Source organism: Nothobranchius furzeri, chromosome 11 (assembly GCF_043380555.1).
Source record: "Nothobranchius furzeri strain GRZ-AD chromosome 11, NfurGRZ-RIMD1, whole genome shotgun sequence".
Taxonomy (NCBI): domain Eukaryota; kingdom Metazoa; phylum Chordata; class Actinopteri; order Cyprinodontiformes; family Nothobranchiidae; genus Nothobranchius; species Nothobranchius furzeri.
In genome coordinates, this window is record NC_091751.1 from 32,049,341 (window position 1) to 32,075,816 (window position 26,476).

Consider the following 26,476-nt stretch of genomic DNA (forward strand, 5'->3'; position numbering starts at 1 on the left):
AAAAACTTTCAAAATATAATGAAAATGTATAAATAAACGTAAAAATATGAAGGAACATCTGTTGGTCAGGCTGAAAAGTTTGGCAACCACTGCTCTAAGTGATAGCTGAATATTGTTTTTTAAATATATTTTATGTGCAGTTTTTTAGAGCTTTTATGTTTTCTGTAAAGATTGGTATGCTGAAAATCATTTAATGTTTTGCATAAAGCATGAGGTTTTGGTTAGTACTTGATTGGAAGAATAAATAATGACTAAATTAAATAGTGGGGCGCCTCTGTCAGTGCGCCCCAGGGCAGCTGTGGCTACATCGTAGCTCATTACCATCAGTGTGTGAATGTGTGTGTGAATGGATGAATGATAAACTGTAGTGTAAAGCACTTTGGAGTTCTTACTCTGAGAGGCGCTATACAAGTGCGGATCATTTATCATTTATAGTGTTGATCAGGCAGAGCTTTGTTGCATAATGGCTTCAAACACGTATATAATAGTTAGTTTTTACGTAAACTGTTGGATGAAATTACACAAACTCACTGAGCTCTAGTTAAGGCGCTTGCAATAGTGTATGTGTGTCTGTGCATTGCTGTTAGCCAATCAGAGAAGAATTGTCTCAAAATAGGAAATACGACTTCAGATCCTGCCGTGTTCAACTCCCCTCTGCTCTGGTTCACTTCTAACTCCAGAAACAGGAGCACCAGAACTTTTAAGCAGCTGAGATCGACTCACAAGGCATTCATGCATACTAGGGACCACTGCAGATGTGTTGAAAAAACAAGTGAAGTTGAAGCCCAAAAATAACCCTTGCTATAGAATCTTCTCACAAGTAACAGGTTTTCTTACAGTAGCTAGCACACTTCTAGAACAGTGTTCTCTGAGGCTCTGCCTGGAAGCTGCTGGAGCCACACAGCCCCTAATGCTCTGGTGACTGCTGGCTCTACTGAGTTCTTGAATTTGCACGACTACTGTCAGCCCTTGGTTTTCTTTGAGACTACAGCATTCCCTCTTCATGCTGCCGCTGTTTCCTGTGATCACCACATCTATCACCACTGCTTTGTACGGTTGTCTGTCAACCAGCCTATCATCCACCAACACATGGACAAATGTTTCTATACATCATTCAAGCCATTTATTGGCTGCATCCCGCAACACTCAGTTATGAGCTGGACGGTGGCAGGAGCAACTTTTTCCAGTCTGCGTGGTGGGTCTGATGGGACCTGTCCTTCACTGCTGTCCTGAATGAGTCCATTAATCTGTAGCCACTGGTAAGATGTGTTGGTCACTTTCCGGATCTGCCCGTCCTCCGCCTGTGCTAAACTAACAGGCTGTAAAAAACCCAAGGTTTACATGGAACCCCATCCTTCAGCAATGGTGCTCAGGACTCGCAAACAGGGTAGAAATGTAATGGACCCTTGTGGAAGGGGGACAAGGTGAAGTGTGTCTTGAGAGCGGTCACACACCCAAATGTGATCCGATCACCCAGGATGATTGTTAATCTGACTCATTGCTACACAAGGCTGTTGGCTACTGACCTTCACACATCTACACATCTCTCAAAATCTCCTCAAATTCAAAGAAATTACAAGGTCTTACATTTGGAAATAACGTGAAAATGGTACCAACTCAACGGCAATGACGTAATTGTTGCATGCGTGGGTGAATGGCTGTTGTGTTGTTAAGTACCTTGGGGGGTCCGGATAATCTAGAAACTGCTATAAATACAAATCATTTACAATTCACCAAAATAATACATAGAACAATAATATTGATGTTCTGTTTAAAATTAAAAAAAAAAACTAATTTGCTTGAGTAGTCAGAAATACTTGAGTCAGATGTGACTGACCAGAACTAAAGAAAGGTTTGGTACTTCTGAGAGAAATGGCTTTGCTATCAGATGTCCTGCTGATCCTGATCGTGTGTCAGCAGCACAGCTTTCTTCCAAAAGGTCACTTCTGGAAGAGCACTAGCTCTGAAGCATCTGCAGCTGCACAGCTGAATGAAAATATGCTACTTTTGACTTATTTGATCAGTTTAAGTTAATATGAAGAACTGTAATGTCTAGGTAGAGACGCTGACCTCTTAACAAAGAGCAGAAATCAATCTCCTGAACAATAAAACACTCCCTCACAACTATCAGCCACTGCTGCGTGGAAGGAGGGCATAACTCAGCTGTAAATGTGGTATTTAATCACCTGCAGAACTATTTACTCACTCAGTAAAGGTGAGACGTATTCAGCTGTTAAGAGAAGTGTCTGAGGGATTGAACAGTTGCAGTGAGAGCCATATTGTGATGGATGCATTAACCCAAAGATAACACAATATTGGAGTCACTGACCTGGCCTCCAATCATAGGATAATATCAGCAAGTTCATTAATCTTAATAAATGAAATTATCCTACACAATGCACCAGCCAGACCACCTTAATCTGTGTGGTGGAGTGGCTGGTGCGAGTGGAAGCAAGTCTCCTTTACATCTTCAGTATGCCACGAATCTCTCAGAGAGGTGAGTGGGGGAGGAGATGGAGGGAAGGTAAAGAGAGGGTTAGAGGCCTGGAACGTCTTGGTAAAGAGATTAAAGCGACGCCCCAGGCTCGCTTTCCAACATCGTGGACAAGGTGATGTCACCACACGTTTGATACGGGATCCCCCATCGAGATAGGGAAGGAAGGGAGGAGAAGCAGAGCAAGAGACTGGGTAGGGTGAGGGATTGGAGACGAATTAGGTAGGAGGGAAGAAAAGTAATAAGAAACTGAGTTACACACATGGAACAAGCAGAGGGAGGGCGAGAGAGACACTGGGGAGATAGACTGTGCAGCAGCAGGAGGAAGAGGGGAGGGGAAAGTTAGACGGACAAGCCCGAAGCAACTTTTCTCCTCTGTCTTTTCTCTGAAAGGGAATACACCAGAAAACAGGAAAGACACTGGAAAACATTTCAATTTCTTTAGACACGTGAATTATGGATTAATTCAATCACACGTTTGTGGATCTAAGGACAGTTGAAGGTAAGTTGTGACTTTTAAAAGCCAATGCTGTTGAAGGCTTGGGTTTCAGTGAAGAAACGTTAGTTTAGGTAGGCTCTATGATGAGGGGTGTGAGCTTTATGGTGCAACCAGCCATAAGGGCATCAAAGTGCATGTCCTATATGAAGGTCTCTAAAACAGGACCAAGTCTAGAGTATAAAACTCCTAACTTTAGAATTATAAAGTGTCTTTTCTCCCAGTGGACGTAATTATCTTCTCAGCGGACCTGACAAATGGTAACTCTTTCTCTCTGCTGGATTTTTACAACAAACTCTTGAACCATTTTAATAGAGTCGCTGCTGGCACGAGTGATGCTGGGTTCCTCTTTCATATCTGAGCCAGGCCTGGACACAACTCAGGCTGGGTTGTTATTGTAAATCATCCTGGCTTCGTTTCAAGCCCTGCAGCATTGAAAAACCTTCCAACATCCCTGTTTTCCTTTGGGTCTGCTTCATGGACATCCTTTATAGTCATGCCTGAGCGAAGCACTGCAAAAAATTCAAGACCATCCTTCAAATTTTAACCCCTTTCTTCTAATTGGGAAGGAAAATGTAAGCTGCTGGAGGAAGCCGGAGTACCACATCTGCTTTGCTCATTACCCAGTGTCTTTGGATCCCTTGCATCCTGTGTGCACAAACATGCACGGACACACACGGAACACCTCCGAGGGTTTTTTGGGGAATCTCCAAATCCCCACAAGTTCTGTTTTAGACATTATCACCTGCATAAATCAAGCGCTTCATACAAACATGTGACTAGTCTTGTATAGAGCAGAATCCTCTCTACACCGATGGGTTTGGCTCTTTGATTTGAGCATCGACTCAGCTGTTGCTGACTGGAGACGCTAAAGGCTAACCGTGACCACAGCTTTCCAGACTGTACCAGCCTGCAGCAACTTCTAACATCCACTTGACTCTCTGCTTATTCGGGTCAGCAGCGATGCGCACGTTAAGGATCAGAAATGTAAATTGAAGCTGAAGAGAGGCAGCAGGTCACCTGTTCACTCCAGGCAGAGTATACCATGCGTGGCATTGGCTCAGGGCCAACCAGGTCATGTCATCAGAGTTGGCCTCACTTTGCATCATTACTTCTGCAATTTTGGACTGAAGCATCTGAGGCATTGGGACTTGTAGCCTTGAGCAGTTATGTGGAAGGATGAATGTGTTGAACAATTTACCACTTTTTGCTGGCCTGCTTTTCACCCCTCGCGTTTTCAACACTGCCTTGAAGGTAAGACTAGTAAGAACTTGCCTCATTCTGTCTCATTCGAGTGTCCACAAAGGTTGGATGTGTTACCTTTGTGGAGTTTAACCGTTCCTGTTTCTTCGGGTCAGTGGACATCTGTTATTTTTCCTCAAGGTTTTGAGAGCATCTTTTATTTACTTTTATGTGTTCATAGTTCTCTGTGGTAACACGCCTGCAGGGCACCCCCGTTCGGCCTGAAGCAGGTCCAACGCTTTTAAATTGAACATACAAGTTTCTGGTATCACAGCTCAACAAACTGAGTGATTGACAGCTTACAAAAGGTGAACAAGCTGACATATTTTTATTTTTCCTTTTAATCTGAAAAAGAAGTTAATCTCCAGGAATCAGGAGAATGTAACAGAAGTCTGCAGGACATTAAATCACATTGTCCACAAACAGAAAGAAATATCTCAATTACTTTATGCACAAAAGTCCATGGAACACAGAACCCTGGAAGTCCTCCATATTGTTTCCAGCCTTGTGAAAAAGCTGGACCAGAACGGTCTGGCACAAGAGGTTCTGGTTTTAGGGGAATGGAACCTTCCCTCTTTAATTATCTTCCCCGTGTCTCTTTAACACAACCATGAGGTTCACATTGGTTGTTTGGGGTAAAGTGCCTCAGCACCTGGAGAATGCATGCATGACATCATTCCACTTAGTTCTAGTTCAAAGTTCTAATTAAAAGTCAAACATTTTAAGGTGAGCTGAAACGGATGAAATTCTAACTTATTTTAGTGTTTGTAAAAATGACACTTTGGGTTTGGTCGTATATATTTATGTTGCAGCCAGCTTGAATGAGGCTGAATGGAAAAAGCAAAGATCAAACATAATGTGTGAAACTCTATGTTCGGTTACCATGTGTTGAACTGTGTGTATGACATGTGCTGCATAAACACAGCTGCCTTGCCAAGTCACCACAGAGCTCAGCGCGTTTAAAACGGACCGATTAAGTTTTTCTTTGTGTGTCAACCATCTTGAATCTGGTTGTTTCTGAACATTTACCTGCTGCTGGTAAACTGGTATTTCCAAATATGGCTCAAGTCTGAAATAAATGTTCTCAGACCTGGGCTTCACCACTATCACCCCTCCCATTGGCTGTGACTGATACGTGCTGCATCCAACAGCTTTGTGGACACCTGCAATAGCGTTTCAATACAGACTATCCATTTGTTACATTTCCTCAGCGTGACCATGAGATGCACCATTCTGAGTCCTCCAGTTTAAAGACCCTGTGCATGCACCAATCAGAGTAATGGGCTTGTCAGGGACTTGCACAAACCAGCCAGAGAAGCACTGCTGATGATTCTGAAAACTTTGAGAAGCTTCAAAATTAACATGAACTTAACCTAATAAATGTAAATTAGTCAGAACGACACCAGCACAAGACACACATCATCCAAAAACATTTCAGACACACCAGGTTCAACTTAAATAGTGACTGATCAGACCACTCTACAAACAAGAGGGGAACAATTAACATACAATTAACACACACATCCTCACACACACACTCTAACCAGTCTAATCAATTCAGGTAACTCAAATGAACTAAATCATAATTACAAACTCCCTACCCAGAACAGAAAATATCTAGATTAAATGAAACACATGCATAAACATGAATCTCCCCTCCCTTGGGAGTTGGTAGATCCCAGGAGTGCCGATTAGGCTTCCTGAGGAGATGAGCTGCAGGTGTGAGACTCCATGGGCAACTCCAAGTCACTGGTAACTCAAATAGAAGTACAAAATGAACACATGCATTCATAAACAGAAGACTGATTGTGTGCACATCAACCAGTCATCCTGGACAGAACACAGAGAACAAACATTACCAGAAGACCATGTCCCTGAGGTGACAGACACTGCTGTCACAGGGCTGGAGAACATGTGAAACATGGAGCTGGAACAGTTTCCACTGCATGAAACAGTGAGCCATCACTGTACCAGCGTCCTCATGCAACAGTTCAATTAGCTCAGATTTAATCAGCATATGTATGTGCTTCAAGTAGAAATTAAGTGTTGTTTCACTAGAGATTATCACAGAATCAAGAGTGTTTGACCAAATTTTCAGCCACAAGCACCTTGTTTGCCTTCTAGTGGAAGCCTGAGCCCCTACAGTGCAGACTGAGTAGAATCAGGTTCCCAGCATTGGACGAATCCTGGCAGGAATCGTGTGTCGATGTGTCTTTTTCATGCTTTGCAAAGTCCATGTCTGATTGTGAGGCATGGACTTGGACAGGAGAGCACATGGGTTAAAATGGGTCAGGGCTCTCCAGGGCTCAGCTCTCCAACAATAACTTTGCATCTATGTCCGCTGGCTGCACCTCTGCTCAAGCAAGTTTAAAGAATGCCTGCTCTTTAAAAAGCTGCTGATGTAACTGGTACGCCGTTTGAAAACACATATTAAGCCTGTCAGCGTGAAGGAGTTCAGAGGTGAGGGGAGGAAGTACATCTAGAGTGCTTTTCTCAGATTATTGCAAAATATGTTGTTCAAAGGGACGTGGCACTGATTTACTCAGACAGCACAGGAAGAGGGAGCTGGGTGAAGGCTGCTCACAAAGATGTCAGCAGGAAAAGCAGCGAATAGAGAGCTCCCTATAGACCGGTCAACTCTATTGAAGGCAATCAGCTGATTGAACAGATGCTGTGGGATGTGCTGCTCAGACCTTTAAACCACCAACATGGCATTTGGCAGCTATGGCTTATCCTGTGGGAGGTGGGATGACATCACTGAAGTGTAGCAGTAGAAGAAGAAGAAGAAAATATCATTTCTATAGCGCCTCTCAAGATAAAAATCACGAGGCGCTTCACAAAAACAAAAATAAAAAAAATTGTAAAAATATAAAAAAGCATTTCGAAAATGTTTAAAAATATATTTAAAATGAGCAAGAATAAGCAATTGCCATTTAAAAGAAAAAAATGTTAAGAAAGAGAGAGAGTGAACAGGAAAGAGGGAAATCAGTGGATCCTGAGGAAGGTGGAATAGGTGGGGAGAGCAGAATAGAGAGTGGTGAAGAAGGTCATACAAAAGCCAGCATGAACAAGTGAGTCTTCAGCTGCTTATTAAAGAAGACCCCTGAGTCCACTGATCTCAGGCTCAGGGGGAGAGAGGTCCAGAGTCTGGGGGCCACAGCAGCAAATGATCTGTCACCTTTGGTCTTTAGCCTGGTGCGCTGCACAACCAGTAGTTTTTGATCACTGGACCTCAGGGACCTGCTGGGGGTGTAGGGACTAAGAAGATCACCAATGTAAGATGGTGCTTGTCCATGTAAGGCCCTATAGACCAGAACCAGGATCTTGAAATGAACCCTGAAGTTGACTGGCAGCCAGTGAAGCTGGAGGAGAAGCGGGGTGATATGGGTGTGTTTGGAGGACTTGGTCAGAAGCCGAGCACAGGCATTCTGAACCACCTGTAGACGGTTCAGGGAGGTTCTGCTCAGACACATGAAAAGAGAGTTACAGTAGTCTAAGCGTGAGGAGATGAAGGTGTGGATAACTGTCTCAAGTTCAGAGCGGGACAGAATGGGACTCAGCTTAGCAATGTTCCTGAGATGGAAGAAGGAAGAGCGAACAAGAGAACTGACATGAAAATACAGGGTGAGAGCTGGGTCAAAGGTCACGCCAAGATTCCTGACAGAAAGTTTGGTGTGGGAAGTAAGCTGACCAAGAGAGTCTCTGACTTTGGGAACCAGCTTGTCTGGGGCACAGATGAGGATCTCAGTCTTATCTTCATTCAGCTGTAGAAAGTTCCCAGCCATCCAGGTTTTGATAGAGTCTAAGCAGGTGTGTAACAGCTGCAGCTTAGACATCTCATGGGGCTTAAAGGAGATGTACAGTTGGATGTCATCTGCATAAAGATGGTAGGAGATTCCTTTGAAGGAGCTCAGGATGTGCTGAAGAGGAAGCAGATAGAGGAGGAAGAGTAGAGGCCCCAGCACAGAACCTTGTGGGACACCATGGGTAAGAGAGGTGGTGGAGGACCTAAACTTGGAGACGGCCACAGAAAAGGAGCGATCAGAGAGATAAGAGGAGAATCACTCCAGAGCAGATCCTGATAGGCCTACCCAGTCTCTCAGCCTCTCCAGTAGCAGGCGATGGTCAACAGTATCAAAGGCTGCAGTCAGGTCCAGCAGGACCAGAACAGAAGTAGAATAATGCACAGTGTTCTAAACTAGTGGTACTCAGTAGGCGGCTTCATGTGGCCCCCGGACCACCAGTAGCACCCCTCACACTCCAGACCGGACCTTTAAATACAGGTACTGGAGGTACTGCCATACTGTGAGCCCCACTTACTCTAACAGCACCCCCCAACCCTGAAGGCCATCCATTATCTTAATGTGGTGGCTATGGGTCAGCATGGGCCCCCTGATAAATGCCGTAGCAGCACATCAGCCATAACGGAGCTCTGATAACCTTGAGAGAAGATGCCACGGGTTAAGTTAGGGTCAGCTAAATGACTGGCTGTATGTTTTGAAGATGTTATTCCTAGAAAATAAGATAAACACAAGATTGATGTATTTACAGTTTTAAAATAATTACATTAATCAGACAGAGCAGGTTTAAATTTCTGTGTATAAAAGGTAAAAGAAGACTGAAGCTAGAAAACTGATGAGAGTCGGTCCTTGCATGGACTGGCCCTGATCCGTTCTGTTAAAGCAACAGGAAACCTCTACAAGCAGCTGAGGTTGTATCATCTTTATGGATGCCACACCTAGCATCAGCTGGTAAAAGTTAGTAGATTTTATTAACATTTAAACTGCATTCAGGATATTGTCTCTGTAACTCTCCAGTGTTATTTTAACTTTAAACAATCTCAGTAAGGTGAGTCTGGGAAGCAGGGAGCCAGAGAACGGGCAAGCCATCAATCATCATGCTGAGAAACGCTGAAGGAAGCAAGTGCAAATGCGAGGAAACAGATTTTAAATGACCGACTGACTCGTGTCGACATTTCCCATTTAAACAGATGCATAGCATTCCAAACATAGGGTTAATTAGTGTGCGTTAGACTTGAATGTGGTCAAGTGGACATGTTTTAGTTAAATCTGTCAAAGCCTGCTCCTCTAAACAGCCGTTTGTTGGGGTTGTTGCTCCATCCAAGTGAATGGCAATGTTAATGAAATGTGTGACAACAGACATTATCCAGCTCGGAACACAAATTGCCTCGTTTGTTGTGCGGCGCAGTAGAATAGCAATGCCCCCTTTTTGGTCTGCGTTTTCAGGCCCTGGGAAGGGCCACTAATTAGGGCTGTGGAGGAAAGAGAAAACAGAAGACCTGGACCAAACATACAAAGCAACAACAACAACAACCAGAGGGCGGCTCAGATTTTTCAAGAAAGGCACATTGTTGTCCGAGGAATAGAAGAAGTGGAAAAAGTCTGAACTGAGAAAAATATGAGTTTTATTTATGGATCGCAGTCGCCCCGCCAGCTCTTGCAATTGTTTTCTTAGGAGAATCTGTCATTGTTTTCCTTCCTGTTTCGCCCACGGTGACCCCATCACTCTCATTCTGGCTTGGCGGGCTCACGTCCAAACATCAAGCAAGCCCAGTGGCCTTACCCATCCAAGCTTTATCTGCTACAACAAGTAAAGAGAGCAAGGCAAAAGGAGACATCCTTGGCAATGCATATTATAAAGCCTATTAAACTGTTTTGGATTAAGGCCAGATAATAATAGTCATGAGCACCTCTATTTCCTGCAGCCTCTGTTCTCCAGACTGTGCTGTGTTATGAATTATGCACTGTGTGAACTTTCATATTATTGTGATCATGTTGCATGAAGCCTGTAATAATGGCTGCAGCTTCACGGTGCTCAAAACGCAGCTGTCTGAAAGCTTTGATTTACCGTCCACCGTCCAGCTGCAGGAAGATACGTGTATTTTAGACGAGTCTTCTTTCGCTGCAGCGCTTACAGCTACAGAAGTCAGCGAAAGTTGTCAGCACAAGAGCGTGAAAATAAATTGAGACATTTTATAATTATACTGACTCTTAAGAGAAGAAAATGTGGCAAAACAGAAAACAAGCCAGTCACACCTTGGGGCTGCAACCTAGACAAACTCACCATCCTCGTCTCTTTCAAGGGATGCATCAGATATTTTGAAGTGTACTGTTAAAAGAACCAGTTCATGTTATTCTACACCTGTCAGAGCGAGGATAGGCCCATATATGATGAAATTGTTACGGAGATGTTTTTTGTTCTGAGACATAAATCATTTTCTTGGGACAAATAAACACAGAAATAGGAAACTTGGATTCCATGGAATCCTCCTCCACCCATTTCAGGATGTATCTCTAGATTCACAGCAAAGCATCCTTGAAGAATGATAACTCCGTGTTAGTAACAAGATGAACAGCAACGGTGAACTGGCAAAGCCCCAGGACAAAACAGCCCACCCTGTGTTTGGCAGTCCGTCCCTGACGCTCACCAAAGAGCACCACCTCACCCCTGCCACGTGGACCTCAAGGAATAAACTATCCATCCTGCTCAATGGTCAACTTTCTTTGTGGGGTCACCCATGAAGATAGTAGGAGGGTTGACAAGCAGTCATGGTCACATTCTGGCTCAGATTTTGAGAGCTCCTGAAGATTAAATCTAATGGTGTCTGTCATTTAAACTTTTCTTTAGGATTATGATACAAATGCACTTCCAAAAGTACAGACTAGATAAGAAAGAAATCCCTTCTCTCTGCTGGCAACACAGACAGCCTGTTAGTGTTTACAGTCCAGGGGTGAAGGGTTCCAATCCAAGGCCGGTGCATGATGATGATAACGTCACCTTCAATGGCTTAGCAGAGCTAAAGGGAAGCTGCAGTTGAGAGAACTAAATGCATGCATGACATTGTTTTGGCTCATCTGTATGGTCCAGATGAGCCCAACTGCTCAGTAGACTGCTGCAACTGTCTAATAAAACAGACATGGTTTATAAATGTTTACACCTTCAGTGCTTGTGACTTTACTTAGTTATACCTCCAATAGGAAAATGTAGTACCGGTATTTCTGGTGCATCCAGGGTGAAGTCCAGCAAGAATTTCAATTCCGTTTATTCATAATCCCAACCGGAGTCGTATGAAGACACTTTACATAGAAAACATTCCAGTTAAACCCACTCATCAGTGCATTAAGTTCAGTTCATTATGTACATTTGTTAAAAGTCTCCTAGGTAAGAACACATAGCAGATTGCACCGTGTCACCTACTTGTTGGGTCAGAGACTTTACAACAATTCCCATAATAGGCAATCCGAAGCAAAGGTAGTCATTTTTCTGCAGAAAAACCATGGCTGAATTAGTTCTGATTTATAAGGCAAAATTCACAAGAGCAATAAAGGTGTGGATTTGCATAACGCCATTATTTTAGCTGATTTTTAAGATCTCCACTCAGGTTTTACCCCTGGATTCACCTAACAAGTCATGCTGCTGCTGGTGATCTTTGAGCTTATAAAAAGCTACATTCGAGTTATTTAATTCATTCAGTATGCTGATGCCATTTGATACTGACAAGGGCTGCTAAAGGTGCAGCAATTTTAGATTAAAATGAGGACATATTATGCAAATTTCACCTTTTGCATTGGTTTGTGGTGCCATAAGGGTCTCTACTACCTCTATAAACACTCCATACATGAAAAAACAGTTAATCTGTTTTCTGTCAGGGTTTGGTTTCAGGAATAATGTGCCTAAAACAAGCCAGTTGAAAAAGTCTTAGTCTGTAATAGAACAGAATCACCTCTCCTGTGCAAGAGAGCTGATGTAGGTGCAGCAGCTCTACTCAAACCCCTCCCAGACTTAGGATGTTCTCAGCTTAAAGCAGCCTGAGAGGGGGATGGGTAGGATGATATTTTCTTCTTCTTCTTCCAGGCGAGTCCCGAAATGACTCATTCAGGAAGGTACTGAAACTGTCAAGAAACAAAACTGTTAAAACTGTTCATGTGAGAGCAACACATTCTCACTCCCTAAGCGTCGGAAACAAACGCTTGGTCAGCCACCCTCCACGTCAAACCCCAGATGCCAAAAGTGCCCTTTTTCGTTACATACGTGCGAAAAGGGGTTTTTCCCTTTTGTAACTGCAGATCCCAATGCAGCGTAAAACTGACGTGATGAGATATCCGCTGATGCGGCACGAACCAGCTCGTTTAACCGCACCTAAACCTTAACGTTTCACTATTTATAACCTTCCCTTCACCCTCATCCTAACCTTAACCCTCTTGCTACCTAAAACGTTACTCTCACTGCGATCAAGCGTTTGTTTCCCGTGCATTCTGACTCTGACAGTCAGAGTCTGACTGTCAATTTTCGTATTTGCCGCCCAAGGGGAACGTTAGAACATACCATCTGGCGAGGGGGAGGTTACACATACCCTCTACTTTTAACCTCCACCATGGTAGTTAAAACCTCCCCCTCGCGTTGGCCTGGTCCAAACTCGACCAATGACGAGGCGGCTCCCGCCGTTCACTTCATAGAGCCGGCTTTTAGAGCGATCGACACATCACTAACGTGTTTGCTAGCAAGATGGTTAAGGTTAGGATAGGGGTGAGGGGAAGGTTAAATAAGAGGATACGGTTAAGGTGAGGTACAATGAGTTTGTTTGGTGCCCTGGCTGTGAACATCCCATCACGTCAGTGTAACGCTGCATTGATATCTGCAGTCAAATAAGGGAAAAACCCCTTTTTTGCACATAAGTAATGAAAAAGGGCACTTTTGGCGTCAGGGGTCTGACGTGGAGGGTGGCTGACCAAGCGTTTGTTTTTGACGCGCTGTAGTGATGTGTCGGTCGCGAACGAACCGGCTCTAAGAGCCGGCTCTTTGAAGTGAACGACGGGAGCCGGCTCGTCATTGGGAGCCGTCCCTTCCCCTCCCCCCTGCCCCGGTGAAAGCCACAGGCGATTGGTCAACATGTGTGTAACTGTGTGTCCAGACTGTCCACACACAGAGCAGTAGGGGGCGGGGAAGAGGGAGGATCATACTCAGACAGACACACAGCAGAGCACATGTGGGAGGAGGGAGAAGAGAGGGAATGAGGAGGAGGAAAAAGGCGAGTGAGAGGGAGGAGAGTGCGACGAAGACAGTAAGAAAATGAGCGCCAGCAGTCAGAAAGTGGAGATTTCTTAAAGTGTTCAGTTATTAAATCCATAGAAATGATAAATATTTGATATATTGCCTTTTTTTACATTAGTAAATTAATTTACATATAGTTTAGCATTATTTTGGTTATAAATGTACTCTACGCAACAGAAAATCTGAGGAGCCACTTGGGAGCCGAAAGAGCCGGCTCTTTTTGGTGAGCCGAGCCAAAAGAACCGGCTCTCTAAAAAGAGCCGGAATTCCCATCACTAACGCGCTGGGAGTGAGAATGTGTTGGTGAGAGGGATTCTGGGCCAAGGACTTTGTGAAAATGTTTTTTATAGATCATATAATATCTGTAACTTAAGAAAAAAAAACCCTAACAGGTCCCCTTTAAGGAAACAGGTGTTTGACCACAAGATCACTGTGGTGCCAAAATCATTCATTTTATTTTCCCAAATGAACTTAAATTGTGTCCAACAATGTGCTGATAAAAAGCCAGACAAAACATTTTTTGGTAAATGTAGCTGTAGCTAACAGCTGACTTTTGTTAGCTGGTCAGCTCCTCGGCTGTTTCTCCCAATAGAGGTTCTTCAGAAGCTGGTATAATAAATAATTAGGCTTAAATAAATGCACACACATTAATAGAATACCTGTTAAATCAATGTCTGAAAACATCCGCTGTGTCATCTATTAGCATGGTGGTGCACGTGGTCGAGTCAGGCTAGGTGGGATTCACACACTGAGGGAGCTCGGGGAGTTTGAGGTGGGTCATCCCCCCTGGCAGACAGGACAGGTGTGTGTACAAAAACATGGTCTGCTTTCTGTCCTGCCTCGAGGGTCCTCCTGAACTAGTAAACACTGCAGAGTTACAGGGGTCCTCAGACATGCTGAGGACAAGTCCAGGTCAGTAGGAAGCTGTTTAGGCCGCCTGAGTGAATATAAATATAATCAATATTTATGCATGGCATGCTTTATTAATCTTAAATATGGTGTGTGTGTGTGTGTGTGTGCGTGCATGAGTGCGTGTGTGCTCGTTGTGAGCCACGTGGAAACATCTGCTCCAACACAACCACGGCTCCAGTGGAAGGGTTTCCAGATGTTTGTGTGTTTTGGCTCTATTGTCTGTTTGACTCGAGGCCGACCGGCCTGCACGATAAATCCTTTTGATTTCATGGGAGCCTTTTGCATGGGATGCAGATTCTGTTTACTGCAATGTGTGTGCGGTCTGTCGGTCTTCAGGACGAGACTTCTCTCTGCTACGTGGTCACACATGTGAACTGAAGTGCACTTTCTCCAGATGTATTTGAATGCAGCAGATCTCCATTCTAAAGGCCAAGCAGATGGACAGGATAATGACTATGATCGGACTTTGTGGAGATACGCTTCCTAATGAGGGACATTCTGGGTAATTCATAAGCCACTAACAAAGCCCGCAACATACCACATCATTAAGACATCAACTGTGACCAACTCATAAATATACATCAGCTCCTCTTTCAGAGTCAAGCATAATGCACAGCTGTCGGCAGAGCGAGCAGACGCATAGGCGTGCTGATGAACACTGAAGGATTGGACCTTTAACACTTTTCTCCCGTGTTCAGTGGTCATCCGGCGGAGGAGGTGAAGCGAGGCGAGGTGCTGCTGTCGGAGGAGAAACATCATGTGGGTTCTCTGCTCTGCTTTCACTCTGCTGGCCATCAGCCTCGGATCATGTGACACCCTGATGTCAGAACAAGGTGAGTTCGGTCGTTCCAAGGTTGTAGAAATGTCAGTAACTTTAAGAATGAAAACACGTTTTCTTGTTAATGATCAAATGTTTGATGTTAAAAGACGTAACTCTCTTGGCCGTACCTCACAGAGAACAGTAGATTTGTGCTGATTTGGTCCAGAACTAAGAAGCAACAGAGTTCAGCACACATGATCAGCCAATCTAACTACACCTGGACTTAGTTAGACATCAAAGTGATTCTTCTGGACAAACTGGACCAGTCTGAGTGGTAAAAGTGTCTGGAACAGATTGACATCAACTGGAACAAGTTCCAGAAACTGAAGGTTAGAGACAAAGACTCTTTGCTCTCGTCGTTTTACCTCTGGACAGAAACTTGATAGTGTCATGAAATGAAGAACAAGAGTTGTCCAGAACCGAAGCTTGAGAACACATTTCCATTCATCCTAGTTTTGGATCATTTCAAAGCCAATTTCTAATTTGACCAATATCGTAAGTCTACTTGTTGTTAAACCAAACTACATAATGTTTTAGAGTCAACTCCATTTTATTTGATTCAAACTCCTCCCAGTGGGGTTAAGGACCCCAGTATGTCGGTGTCCAAGTGTTTTGAGACATGGGCCAACATCCTCAAGTTGCTTGTGAGCCATATAAACGTGTGTTTTTTCCAATACCTGGTAGGGAGTCTGTGTAGAACCAAGGTCTTTGCTTTGGTTTCTACTTTCGTAGTCTGTTTGAGTCCATTAGGAGCTGTTAGGAATGTTTTATGAACACATCTCACCAGTTTACATTTACTTAAACGAGTCAGGGTCTGTGGTTTGATTCCCCAGGAAACAGATTTAAAAGCAAAAAACAAAAAGGTTGATTAAAGACTTTTTATATTAGCATAGTTTAGGCCTGACGTTAACGGAGAGCTGGACATACAGCTTTAAAAGTGTCTGCATCAACAACTCGCTACCATTTTGAGCAGGAGGCCAGCTGCTGGTCATCCCTGCTCTGGAGGAATGTAAATATGTCAGTCATCTGTTTGAACCCAGCATGTGCTTAACAAACTACAGCCAAGCCCAGAACTGGCTTAGTATGGGCTACACACACACACACACACACACACACACACACACACACACACACACACACACACACACACACACACACATCCATCCGGGCTTTTACCATTTATAATTGTTTTTATTGAACAGAAAAAATGAGTCATTGTAAGTTTTAAAACAGTTTTCAAACGTCTAAGTTTGTGGACTCTTTGTCTCCTAAAGAAGGCGTTGGCTGGTTGGAATGTGTTCTGTTTTATTAAGCTGGATTTAAAACAGTTTAAATGTTTATTTGTTATTTATTTGTAACCTGAAATCGCTAAAGGGAATAAAACACACCCGCAACGGGCTCCGGAGGACGGATTATTCTACCCTAATATCTAAATAGAAAGTGTGAAGTTTGGCTAAAACTGTTTAAAACTAGCAGAGTTGTTTTCTCCACCATGATGGCCCTTCCATGTGATCTAACAGCATCTGTCTGAGTGGACTACGAAGTCTACGACTGCGTAATTATGGCTCATGCATGGCGGCAGTTTGGTTCAGACGCCAGCGAAGAAGCTCGTGTTTCCCGTGCGCGCTCGTGTCGCTCCTCACAAACCATCAATCCCTGTCATTTTACCAGAAGAATGTTTCTGCTCACGTTTGTTACCTGTTGTTGTGTGAAGGTGTGTGTACTACCTTCCGCAGCCAGGAGAGACTTGCTTGTGTGTGACTCAGAAATAGACAACCCAGGAATCAAGGAGGCAGACAGGTAAAGAGAAATGTCTCTCTGTCTTCCTCTGAACCGTCATCCTCCCCGCGTCAGACTGCCAGGTCGTTCTCAGGGGCCCGATCTGTGATTTCACTCAGGATGGGGGTGCATAACAATCCTCTGTAACTTGTGGAGGAGATGTTGCCCCTTGGGAGGCCCTATCAGGAGCTTTTCAGAAGAGACTGAGTCAGCTTGCAGGTCCCCCGAGTCCCTCCCTCCACTGCATACTGCAGCGATGCTGTAACACTTCGTCACTGCCTGCACCACATCCTCCGTCTCCCAGTTCAGTTAAACCTCCATGTGCCAGAGATTTGCTGACTTCATAGCAGGAGTAAAATGTAGCTTTGCTGGAAGACAGCGTTTCAGTTCCACTGCGGATCGGGCATCCTGCACTTCAGCCAGGAAAGATGTATCGATTTGTTTTTTCCTTCTGATGTTGTCCGTGCTACAGCGTGTTGTGCCATCTCTGTTTAGGAATTCCAGTGTAAATACCGGAATTTGGGTGAAAGCAGCCAGCAGCCACGGCAGAGTCCAGTTTGAGTCCGGGTGAAACATTCCCATTCCTGGAAGCTTGTTAATCTGTCCAAATGAAAACAGATCATTAATCCAGGATGAGGTTAAAGTAGCACATTCAGTTTGTACCCATTAGTGTGCAACAACACCATCTGTTTTACTTTTTTGTGACATTTGAAAATCAAGACCACCAACAAGTCACCAATTTATGTGACTGTTAAAAAGGAAACAAATGTAAAGGCTACCATTTTTGTGATTTCCATCCTTTGTTGAGCTCCTATTGATTGTAGTGAGTGGACTAAAGGGTTTGGGGTTGAAAGTGATTAAAGTGAGTCAGACCACTTCAGCGAGAGACCTTTACTGTTTTCTACTGAATTCATAAAAGCTAAAATTAAAAAAAAATTGTTTTACAAAGAAAGAAATGTGTTTTTAACACACACTTCTAAAAACACCAACTGGTGCTTTTAGCTCTTGCTTAAAAGTCTACCAATAACAATATTTTACTGCAGTGACATTTGTTAAAATCTCAGCCTATGACCCCTGTCTATTACCTGAGCCAGACAGGAAGTTAAACACGGGAGCAGTGTAAAACACCTGGAACCCTTCAAAATAAAAGTCCGTACATGAAACATGATTATGACTTTGAGACTGCAATATGATTAAAATGTACATGCACCCTCTCCTTATTCTGCTCGTTCTACCAACTCCACCTTTTCTCATTTTAACCATATTTATTGATCACGTTTTCTTAAAATCTGTTTTACATGGAACATTTTTGTTCTTGTCAAGTGCCTCATCATTTTTATCTTGAGAGGTGCTGTATAAAAGATTCTTCTGTCTTTGATTTGTTTAAATGCATCTCATTCTTTTATCCAGTTGATCCAAATGTGTTCATCAGAATGTATTCACTTATAGAAACACACGCACACGCACGCACACACACACACACACACACACACACACACACACACACACACACACACACACGCACGCACGCACGCACGCACACACACACACACACACACACACACACACACACACACACACACACACACAAACACACATACACAGGCTGGATGGCAGACATTTTGTGCCATAATATCATCTCAATTGTCTAAGTTCACTGGAGTGACAAGCTTGTGATTGTGTGCGATGAGTCAGTGTGTATCCATGTGAGCGGTGAGTGCATACTGAAAGCACGCCAAATTCATACAAGAGGAAAAATGAGCTCATTCCCATGAAGTGCTGTGTTTTTACGTCGTGCCATTCCTCAGTGCTGCAGCTTTATCTTGGAACGTAACCAGGAATGCTCCTCTCTGTTGTCTATCCCATTCGCTCCAACAGGGGCGAGTCAGATCCACTGTCCTATCCCTTTTCCTTTTCATCCCAATCCCAGTGTGTTGACCCTGACCAGATGCATTTTTCGGAGTCATTTTCTGCGTCTCCCAGCATGCCCTCCTTTCTTTGCTGTAGTGCATGCTTCTTTAATAGATTTAGGGCTTGAATATTTTTCCACTGACTCTGATTTTCTGCTGAACAGCAGCCCGGTCCAATTATCTTGGATTGGCACATTGTAAACACTGAATAACTTCACTGCCTGGCCCAGAAAAGTTGCCACTAAAAAAGGTCACACACACTAACATTATGTTCCGCTGCCTTTCGCTTTGATTACAGCGCACATTCACTTTGGCTTTGTTCCAGTAAGATTTCCAAGTGTACCAAGATGTGTTCCCATCCTGTACTGCATTAAACTTTCACCAAGATCTAATATTGATGATGGGAGAGTACAGCCGCTGGGCAAAGCCCTCTGCAGCTCAGGCCAAAGATTCTCATTGGGATTACAATCCGAACCATGTGTGAAAATAATCTCTCATGCTCCCTGAACCACTATTTGAGCCCGAGGAACCCTGGCATTGTCATCTTGGAAAATGCTCGTGCCATCAGGGAAGAAAAAGATCTACTGATGGTTCTGGATCTGATTAATTCCTACCCTGTCCAGGAGTGTTAATTATACAGTTTTTATAAAAACACCTCAGACATCACTGACATGTTCTAATATTGTCCGACGAAAAACAAAGTTGACGGACACACCATCTCATCTGCTTCTTTTCTAAACTCACAAAAATCGGTCAGTAACAAAACCATCTGAAAGCCACTATTTGTGGATTCTCAGAAAGTTTCCATGGAGTCTGTGACAAACTTTTTTTTTTTAATCATTGATCCAATCATCTAATCTCAGAGCTGAAACAAGCATCCTTAATAATCTGTGCACAGGAAGCGTACCGATGCTGTAGAGCCTTTTGGTTGGCAGAATGTGATTTTAATTTTAGCTCTTCACCTGGGGAAAAAATGGGTCCTTAACATGGTTTGTGTGGTGTTACCATAGTGCAACGTCATCGGTAGGCACAGACCTATTGTCCTCTTTTTTGGAAATGGAAATATGGTCACCCTAACAAATGTCTTTTGTTGTCCGTGACTTCAGATGGTGTTTTTCTTTCTGGGACTCTGGTAGTTTGCCTTAAAATTGAAGTGGTAGCAGCCAGCTGGTCCTCCTTCTCTGCTATCCTTGAGCAGAGAACCTCTCACACCACTAGTGTTCTGTTGCTAAAGACGTGAGTGTGTGATTACTGTAGGAACCAGGGAAGTGAGGAAGTGCATTGATTCAGTGAGACGATAACCTTTTGGTTTGGGACCAAGCCGTGTTATTGGCTGAGCTTTTTACATAAATGCAAGAGGTTATTTTTTTATCTGTACAAACTATTTGTAGCTATACTATGTAAGAAAGTTGTTTAGAGGCATGAAGAACACATTTTAAGCTAGGTTGTTAGGCAGTTTTAGCATTGTAGCTTTAAGTAAATTCAACATTTCACTTCTGAGTGTAGACTGGCGCCCATAGGCTTGTACAGTAGGCACTAGGCATGATGGTCTGCCTCTCTGACACTGATTACCTACCTTCCCTCTGCATTGTGTGTGTTAATGCTAATTTTCTCTATAAAACACAGTCCTGAGTTCTACTGTTGGATTTCCTTTGACTTGATTTCACAAAACTTTTAATTGATCACAAACATTCAGTATGCAGTGTTTTTCCCTGACCAGATTTCTTCCTGAAAGGCAACGGCTCCCCACTTTCCTTCCAGGTTTTGGTCTGCCTCAAACATTTCTTAATCCAACTTTAGTTGGTAATGCAATGTGGATGTTTTCTCTGCTTAATATATGCCAAGGAATTTTCCATGACTAGTGGACTAGTCTTTCAGCATGGCTGTTAAAGGAAATGACTTGATGCCGTCCGATATTATCCAGTAAATTATCCAGTAATAATCCAATAGGAGGCTTGGACCTACTTTCTTAGTAAAGATAGACACCTTTTTTTTAGCCAAGCATGAAACTTATTCTCTCTTACTCCCAACCGCACATCACAAACTCTGGAAATGTTCAACCTATTCCTGGAAGTTTGAGCAAAACATGACAAAAACAAGGCTCTGGTAGGTAGGATGCAGGCGTTTTAACCTTTACTAACAAACCTACTTTCATGTGTGTATTCCAAATACCTCTCTAAGGATGAAACATCTAGGATTTTGGCAGGCTGGAGACGTTAGGCAACATGCAGCTGTAAAGTGCATGCCTGCCAGTGTACTATCATTATTAGTTTGGCAAGATTCAAACCCATCTCATCAAAGAGGAAGTCTGCTCAGCCAAAACCCATCCAATCTCTTTAAGGCTGCATGCAGCTACTAGCAAGATTCTGGAGAAGCACTCATACATTGTGCTAATTAGCTTGTCAACAAGTAAGCGCTCCCCTTTGATCATAGCTTGAGGAAAAATAATGTTTGTTATACACCACATCCTGTGCCACACTTAAATACCTGCCAATAAAAATGTATTTTATATGATGATTTTATTTGTGTTGAAACAGATCATTCCTGCTATGTGATGCTTTAAAACAAGGAGCCAAAGGTTGTAAGCTTTTCCAAACAAATGCATTATTCCAGTTAAAACGATGCAGTAAAATACATCCAGCACCAAATAACCAGCCAGAGGATTTGGTGAAGACAGATAATGCTAGCCTAAAGTTCTTTGTTCTGGTTTAACAGAGTCATTCAATAAGTCTGCTGTGGTCTGTAGTAAGAAGGAATGCCTTTTGAGTTATTGTTTGTGAAAAACAGAAAAAAGCTCTGGCGCTCCTGTTTCAGGAAGTAGAAGTTAGCTGGGCAAGAAGGAGGGATGAAAAGAGCAGGGTTAAGAAGAAGAAGAAGAAGAAGAAGAAGAAGAAGAAGAAGAAGAAGAAGAAGAAGAAGAAGAAGAAGAAGAAAATATATTTTCTATAGCGCCTCTCAAGATAAAAATCACGAGGCGCTTGTTCAGTGTCCATGAAATACTCCCCTGCATCTGTGACAGTTTGAGTGTCCTGTCACAGTGACCCGATTGATCATGTGCCCTGGCTACTTGGACAAGGGAGATCTCCGTTTGGGTGACTGGTTAGCGCACGTGACTTTCACCTGGGAGTCTAGGGATCGAATCCCGATTAGGCCATTCACAACATTGACGGCTTCAGCAACGCTGTGCCACTCCGTGGATTTTCTCTTATTTGTTTTGCAAAAGCACTTCCTTTCATTTCTCCACCAGCTTCTGTGAAAATTGTGCTTCCTTAAACTGCCTTGATCTATGGTCGCTATCGTAACTGGTGGAGCGCTGCAACAGCCAGCTTATGTATATGCATGAGATCCACAAGGCATTTTGTATTGACTATTTATGGCAGAAAGTGGGCGTGGTGAGGGCGGGATGTGACTAAAAAGAGCTGAGAACCTTTCTAGATAGTTTCTGATTTATGAAGCGGAGATTGCGTGCAGCTGTGCATACTCCATGTTTGATAGATCACAAACTTACTTGGCGTAAGTACATTTTTTTTGCTGAGCTCAAGTACGGTTTTAGTAAGGATTCTATGGATCCTATGGATTCTATGTTTGATAAATGAGACCCCAGCTCCTTAGTGGGAATAGTTTCCATTGAAGACTAGTTAGTGTCCAGCTCCTTAGTGTGAATGGTCTCTACTGAAGTCTAGCTAGTATCCAGCTCAAGAAATTTGTGTTTTAGTTAAATCCCATAAAGAATCAATGGGTTTCAGTTTTTCATGCCATAACTACTTGTAATTCTGCATGGATGCTATGATGCTAACTGCTTCTATGATGCTAACCACTAAGCTCTTTGTTATTTAGTACAGATCATTAGCTCACCATGCCATGATCACACTGCAAAGATGTAACTGCTTTCTCCTCAAATAAAAGCCTCTCTACTGTATTGATCGTCTCGTCTCAGATAAGAAAAGCATGGCCTGCATGCTTCTGTATGTTTTAAAGTGTCACCTCAAATCTGCTATTATTAATATTCCTTTTTATTTTTTCACTCACCTTTTGTGCTGTCAGGCCTTCTCTTTCTTCTATCAGACTATTCATCTGTGTTGTTCAGTATTCTGTGGTGCTGCCCACTAGCCTACAGCTAGAATACTCCTGCCTTAGACAGAGCCTTCATCTTCACTCTGGCAGATGGAAATAGGATCACAATGAAAATACAAACAAACACAAAGGGTAATGGGAGGTGAAAAAATCAGAATAAGCAGCACTGACAGGTAGATCTTACTATATTTGACTTGCAAAACTCGCAACAAGGAAAATGAGGAACAGCAATTTGTACAAGTTTGTGTCATGTCCACTGAGTACACATTATGCTGAGTCTGCAGTATGGTTTTAGATGAGCTTGTTAAGTTACAAATATTCCTAGTGTAAGTAGCACGGGACATGCACGACTCTACCTGTACAGGCTGCACTGCGGCTGTGCAGACATATTTTTAAGGGCAGGTGTTAAACGTTTATAAGGTTACCACAGAATAACCTTTTATAAAGCAATGCACCAAAATAATTTATTGCATGATCATCACCGACTTGCATAAAAACCTGACAAAGTCTACTCAAAGCCAAAACTAAAAAAATAACATGCAGCTGAACAGTTAGATTACAGGCTTGTCTTGAAGACAAAAAATTGGATGACTCTAAACTTTTTGCTTTTAAATCAAGACAGGACTGAAGTTCTCATCTTTGGACCAGAAATCCAGATAAGGAAATTGCTTAGTCAATCACCTGACCTGAATGGCATTACATTAATCTCCGAGAACAAAGTAAGGAACCTTGGTGTCATTCAAATCCCAGGTTAAACAGGTTTGTAGGATTTCCTTTTTCCACCTTCAGAATATTGCTAAGATTAGAAGCATCCTTTCCAGGAGTGATGCTGAAAAACTAGTTCATGCAATTATTACATCAAGATTGGATTACTGTAATTCATTACTCTCAGGAAGTCCACAGAACGTGGTTAAAAGTCTTCAGCTTGTCCAAAATGCTGCAGCTAGAGTTCTGATGAGAATTAAAAAGAGAGATCATATCTCTCCTGTCTTAGCTTCCCTACATTGGCTACCTGTTAAATTCAGAATAGATTTTAAGATCCTCCTTCTCACACATAAAGCTCTTAAAGAGCAAGTAACACCTAAATTAACTTGTTTTTGCTGATAACCTGTATAGATGAGTGTTTAATGGTGCTGTACACATCATTAGTGTGGCAGTTTAGTGTAACTTACTTTAAATTTAATATTTCAGCCCAAAACCATAATTATATCTCCATCTTCAGGTTAAAAACTCTGCACCACATTTATGAAGAACCAGCTGTGGTTGATGGCTAAGCTGAAAAACGTGACATTATAAGCAAAGTACCATGCCGCTGCACCACACTGGTCTCAAGGTGAGGCAGCTGCACCTCCACTTGGCTCAGCTTTCACCTGCCGATCTGACACATTAGCGCATGGAGCCGCTCACCTCCTTGAAAAAAATGCCCTCCTCCCTTTTCATCTAATGATCGCGTTTAACAGGAAACCTTCAGAATGCTGCAGAATCTGTGTCTGCTTTTCTCCTGAACGGCAAGTCTTGTGTGAGTGCGTGCTTGTGTGCATGCGCAAGTGCGCACGCGCTCGTTAACCACTCGTTTTTAGATTGAGAAACTCCGACAGCATACACAGGGGGGTTGAGGGGGGTGCGGTCTACCTCTGCCTCAGTGCCGCTCTCTGGGTCCGCCAGGAGACGCCTCTTTCAGAAGCGTTTTCTTAACAGGAAGTGTACATAAAATACGTCTCCACCCAGGCCTTAACCCTCACTTTAATAATCAAGTTCCATCATACATCAGTGACCTAGTTGTTCCATATGTTCCTAACAGAGCACTTAACTCTCAGACTGCAGGTTTACTGGTGGTTCCCAAAATATCTAAAAATAGGATGGGAGGAAGATCTTTTAGCTATCAGGCTCCTCTCTTGTGGAACCAACTCCCAGCTTTAGTCCGTGAGGCAGACACCATGTCTACCTTTAAGACTAGGCTTAAAACATTTTTATTTTATAGGGCCTATGGTAAAAATCTGATGTTAGCCCAGATCTGGACAAGTGGGGGAGTAGAGGAAGGTGGAGTGTACAGTCGGTAACGACGGCTCTCCCTTGCACTGCCTCCAACATGCATCTATCTAAAAGGATAGAGTATCCAGAGTAATCTCTGTAGTTATGCTGCCATGGAAATAAAACTGCTGGAGGATACACAGATCACTTTCCACACTCTACTACTTTCTTCTACAATCTGCTCTTTAACTGTATTATTTCCTGCTATTTCAGTTGTTTACTTTATTTTTTCTCTAAGTGTTTTTCTCCCCAGAAGAAGCTCATCAGTTGGTTTTAGACGTATGGTGTGAAATAAGTTTTAGTTAGGGTTAGGAGAAGATCAGCATTGGTTATGGTTAGTGTTAGGGTATGGGTTAGGCATAACACAATCACAAACATGAATGGAAGTCAATGGATGGTCCTCACTATAATAGATGCTGCTATGGGCTTAGGCTGCTGGAGGACATACTGACCACTTTCCACACTCGACTACTTTCTTCTACAATCTGCTCTTTAACTGTATTATTTCCTGCTATTTCAGCTGTTAACTTTATTTTTGTCTAAGAGTTTTTCTTCCCAGAAGAAGCTACAGTGGTGTTCTGCAGAGCTGTGGTAGCCTCATGGAGGGGGCCATCGGCTTGAACACTGTTGCTAACCACTTAAACATTCTCCCTCTCCTGATTTTTACTTTATTTGACATTGAATGTGCTACTACTAGTTTACCCATTTAATTATAAATTCACTAGGATAAATACAATAAAGTTTATCTCTCACCAAATAGAATACTTACTAAGTAATCACAATGTAACCATGGAAACATTACTTATATGTTGGTACATATATATATTTATATAATATGGTATATATGTTATGTGTGTGTGTGTGTGTGTGTGTGTGTGTGTGTGTGTGTGTGTGTGTGTGTGTGTGTGTGTGTGTGTGTGTGTGTGTGCTCTGTCTTAGGACACCAGTGGTCTGTTCTAAGTGGAACCAAGAAAAACTATATCAATTTTATAAATGTAAAAGTCAGGCAGGACTTAAACCTGTACTGCAACCAGCCACCAGGGTGCATGTTGGTGTATTTCTTTTACATTTAATTCCCTTCTACATGCTTCTTTAACATGTAAAGGAGCATGATCATTGAGATCTATCTTTTTATTTACCTTCTCAATGGTCTGATCACCACTCCCTGCCTCTTCTCTTCAAATCAAAACACAATCAGCAGCTGTAAAATGTATAAATTAACAAATAAATAATTATTCCTACACTTTAATTCATCCACACTAAAAATGTCAACTGGTATTTACTGTGTATTTATTTATTTACAAGACCTATCCTTAAACATCTTTTCACCAGAGCTATAATTTCACAAATAACACAGACTGTTTGTCCCTTATCTGTTCCAAAAGTACCTGAAAATAAATGGATATGTTTAAATTCAGATTACTTCGGAAACTGATAATTTGGCTCCAAGTGCTCAGACATCTGTAGACCAAAGGTCGGGAAAAGACCAGTAAATAGTCAGTGGCATTTATTAAGTGAGTGTGTGGCACACTGTTTGTAGCATCCCAGCTGCCAGAGGCACAGAGAGGGCTTTGTTACCATGGCAACGCCTGTGACACGGAAGCTCTAGCATGTCACAGGCAACCTCTAGTTAAAGGTCATCATCT

At 42.8% G+C, this 26,476-nt stretch overlaps 1 protein-coding gene across 3 annotated transcripts in view; it reads left to right on the forward strand.

Moving 5' to 3' along the window:
* The first annotated feature begins 2,776 nt into the window (after positions 1–2,776).
* Positions 2,777–26,476, forward strand: part of col16a1 (collagen, type XVI, alpha 1) — a 116,568-nt gene continuing 92,868 nt past the window's right edge. For all 3 annotated transcript variants that reach the window (XM_015955982.3, XM_015955983.3, XM_015955984.3), the window contains exons 1-2: positions 2,777–2,996; positions 14,915–15,049. In XM_015955982.3, the coding sequence (XP_015811468.3) occupies positions 14,974–15,049 (76 nt within the window). In that variant the 5' untranslated portion in view covers positions 2,777–2,996; positions 14,915–14,973. The remainder of the gene's footprint in view (positions 2,997–14,914; positions 15,050–26,476) is intronic.